General features: G+C 51.5%; 1 protein-coding gene across 1 annotated transcript in view; it reads left to right on the plus strand.

The window, feature by feature from the left end:
- Nucleotides 1-1043: 1043 nt before the first annotated feature.
- LOC123115181 (putative serpin-Z12) overlaps nt 1044-2007 on the plus strand; it is a 152568-nt gene continuing 151604 nt past the window's right edge. The window contains exon 1 of the mRNA XM_044536416.1: nt 1044-2001. Within this exon, the coding sequence (XP_044392351.1) occupies nt 1208-2001 (794 nt within the window). The 5' untranslated portion in view covers nt 1044-1207. The remainder of the gene's footprint in view (nt 2002-2007) is intronic.

Genomic DNA, 2007 nt, shown 5'->3' on the forward strand with positions numbered 1-2007 from the left:
ATAAAATTGTTCACTCGGTTAGCTGACTAGGATTCATGTCCCATATTTCAAACTAGCACCCGAAAGAATTTTGTAGTTAATCGAATCATTATTTTAAATTTATTCTGCACCTGCCAGCTTGATTAATGATAATTGGTATTTTGCTTCCCAGTGAAGCACATTATTTTCTTTTCTTCTGTTGCAACGCATGGACTGCAAAGGATATATGAAAGGGTAGTATTTGAAAGCAATGAGACAACGAACAAAGAAGTGTTGTATAGAACAAATCAAGGTCTGTAGTTATGTTTTTGTTACCTTTGAATTGCACCGACAACATAGGCCTTGAACATGACAACTTCTGTTAAGTCAGCACCATCAAACTTTGTGTCCAACATCAAAGCCGCGGATAGAGTCTTGCCTTTCAGATTATCTTTATCGTTTGCGAAATTATAGAGCCAGAGATGGTGCTACACGCCTACATCCCAGTTGCCTGACCAATTGTGTTGCCAAAAAATCCAGCCTCACGTCTCTTTGGATTGGTTGATGGTAGAGGCAACCTCCAACAACCAAAGCAATCAGGAAATAATGTTACGCCAGAAAAGATTTTCTATTAGACAAACTCATGATCTCTCATATAGTAGCTCGGATGGTTAAATTGGAGCCACAAATTGCTGTCCAGCAACTTCAGGTTCAACTATTGTTCAATGTTCAGTAGTATGTATGCAAGTCGGTTCAGAAACTTCGTGTTTCAATATGATACTTTTTGCTACATCTTTGAACCGACTTGAGATATTCTATTAGTGTAATCAAATGTGATATTTTGTTCAAGCATATCCACAAAAGCACACACTTCTGATTTTTTTCCCTAAGCAGACGGCTTTTCTTTTGATATTACGTGACCAAGTGAAAATGGAACATAATTATACGTTTTACTTGGACTCTAACATTTTCTCAGTAACGTTGCGCTACACATTACTGTATTCTCCCGTTGCAACGCACGAGCACTTTTCCTAGTAAATTGATAAATAGCCCAACAGCCTATTAGTAGTTCAATTGTGCACCTAACCCTAACCTACACGCGAGGTCGCTCGCAGGGACTCTGACCGCCGCCTGTCTCCTGAATCCTGTCTGAATCTGATCGTCTCCAACATCTGACCGAGCTGTGATCCTGCCCGAATCTTAACGCGAAAGGCGCGATCAAGCCCACGGCCAAGCGCGGCGATTCCCGATGTCGCCCTTCGGGAAGTTCGTGGTCTGCTTGACCCTGTTCGCCGCATGGCGCCCCCGCTCGACCCTGTTCGCCGAGGCGCCTCCAGCTGCATCCTTCGAAGTTGGTGTCGACTCTGCGTCCGCGATCGGGAACGCATCGTGCGTCGCACTCGCCAGGGAGGCCGGCGTCCGGGCGGAAGGTGGCACCGGCCGCAACTTCGTCACCTCGCCCCTGTCCATCCATGCGGCGCTCGCGATGGTCGCCGCCGGCGCGCGGGGCGACACGCTTACAGAGCTCCTGCGGTTCCTCGGGTCGGCGTCGCTCAACGAGCTGCACCGCGCGGCGGCGACCGAGCTCGTCGGCAGGCTCAACGGCACAGCGCAGACGTCCTTCGCCAGCGGCGTGTGGGTGGACCGGAGGTGGGCGCTAAGGCCAGAGTTCATGGCCACCATCGCGTCGCGGCACAACGCCACGGCGGAATCCGTGGACTTCGTGTCGGGGGCCGAGCAGGCGAGGCAGCGCGTGAACGCCTTCGTGGCGGACGCGACCAACAAGCACATGCACGAAGTCCTGCGTCCGGGCTCCGTCGACTCCCGCACGGCGGTCGTCCTCGCCAACGCGCTCTACTTCAAAGGGGCGTGGTCTCAGCCGTTCGACGCCTCCACCGCGCCGTTCCACATCCCAGGCGGCACCACCGTGCGCGTGCCATCCATGACGACAAGCGAGTCACAGCACATCGCGGTCTACCCGGGCTTCAGGGCCCTCAAGCTACCGTACAAGAACGACGTGCAGCAGCAAGCTGAATTCTACATGCTTAT

The sequence above is a fragment of the Triticum aestivum genome, chromosome 5B (assembly GCF_018294505.1).
Source record: "Triticum aestivum cultivar Chinese Spring chromosome 5B, IWGSC CS RefSeq v2.1, whole genome shotgun sequence".
Lineage (NCBI taxonomy): Eukaryota > Viridiplantae > Streptophyta > Magnoliopsida > Poales > Poaceae > Triticum > Triticum aestivum.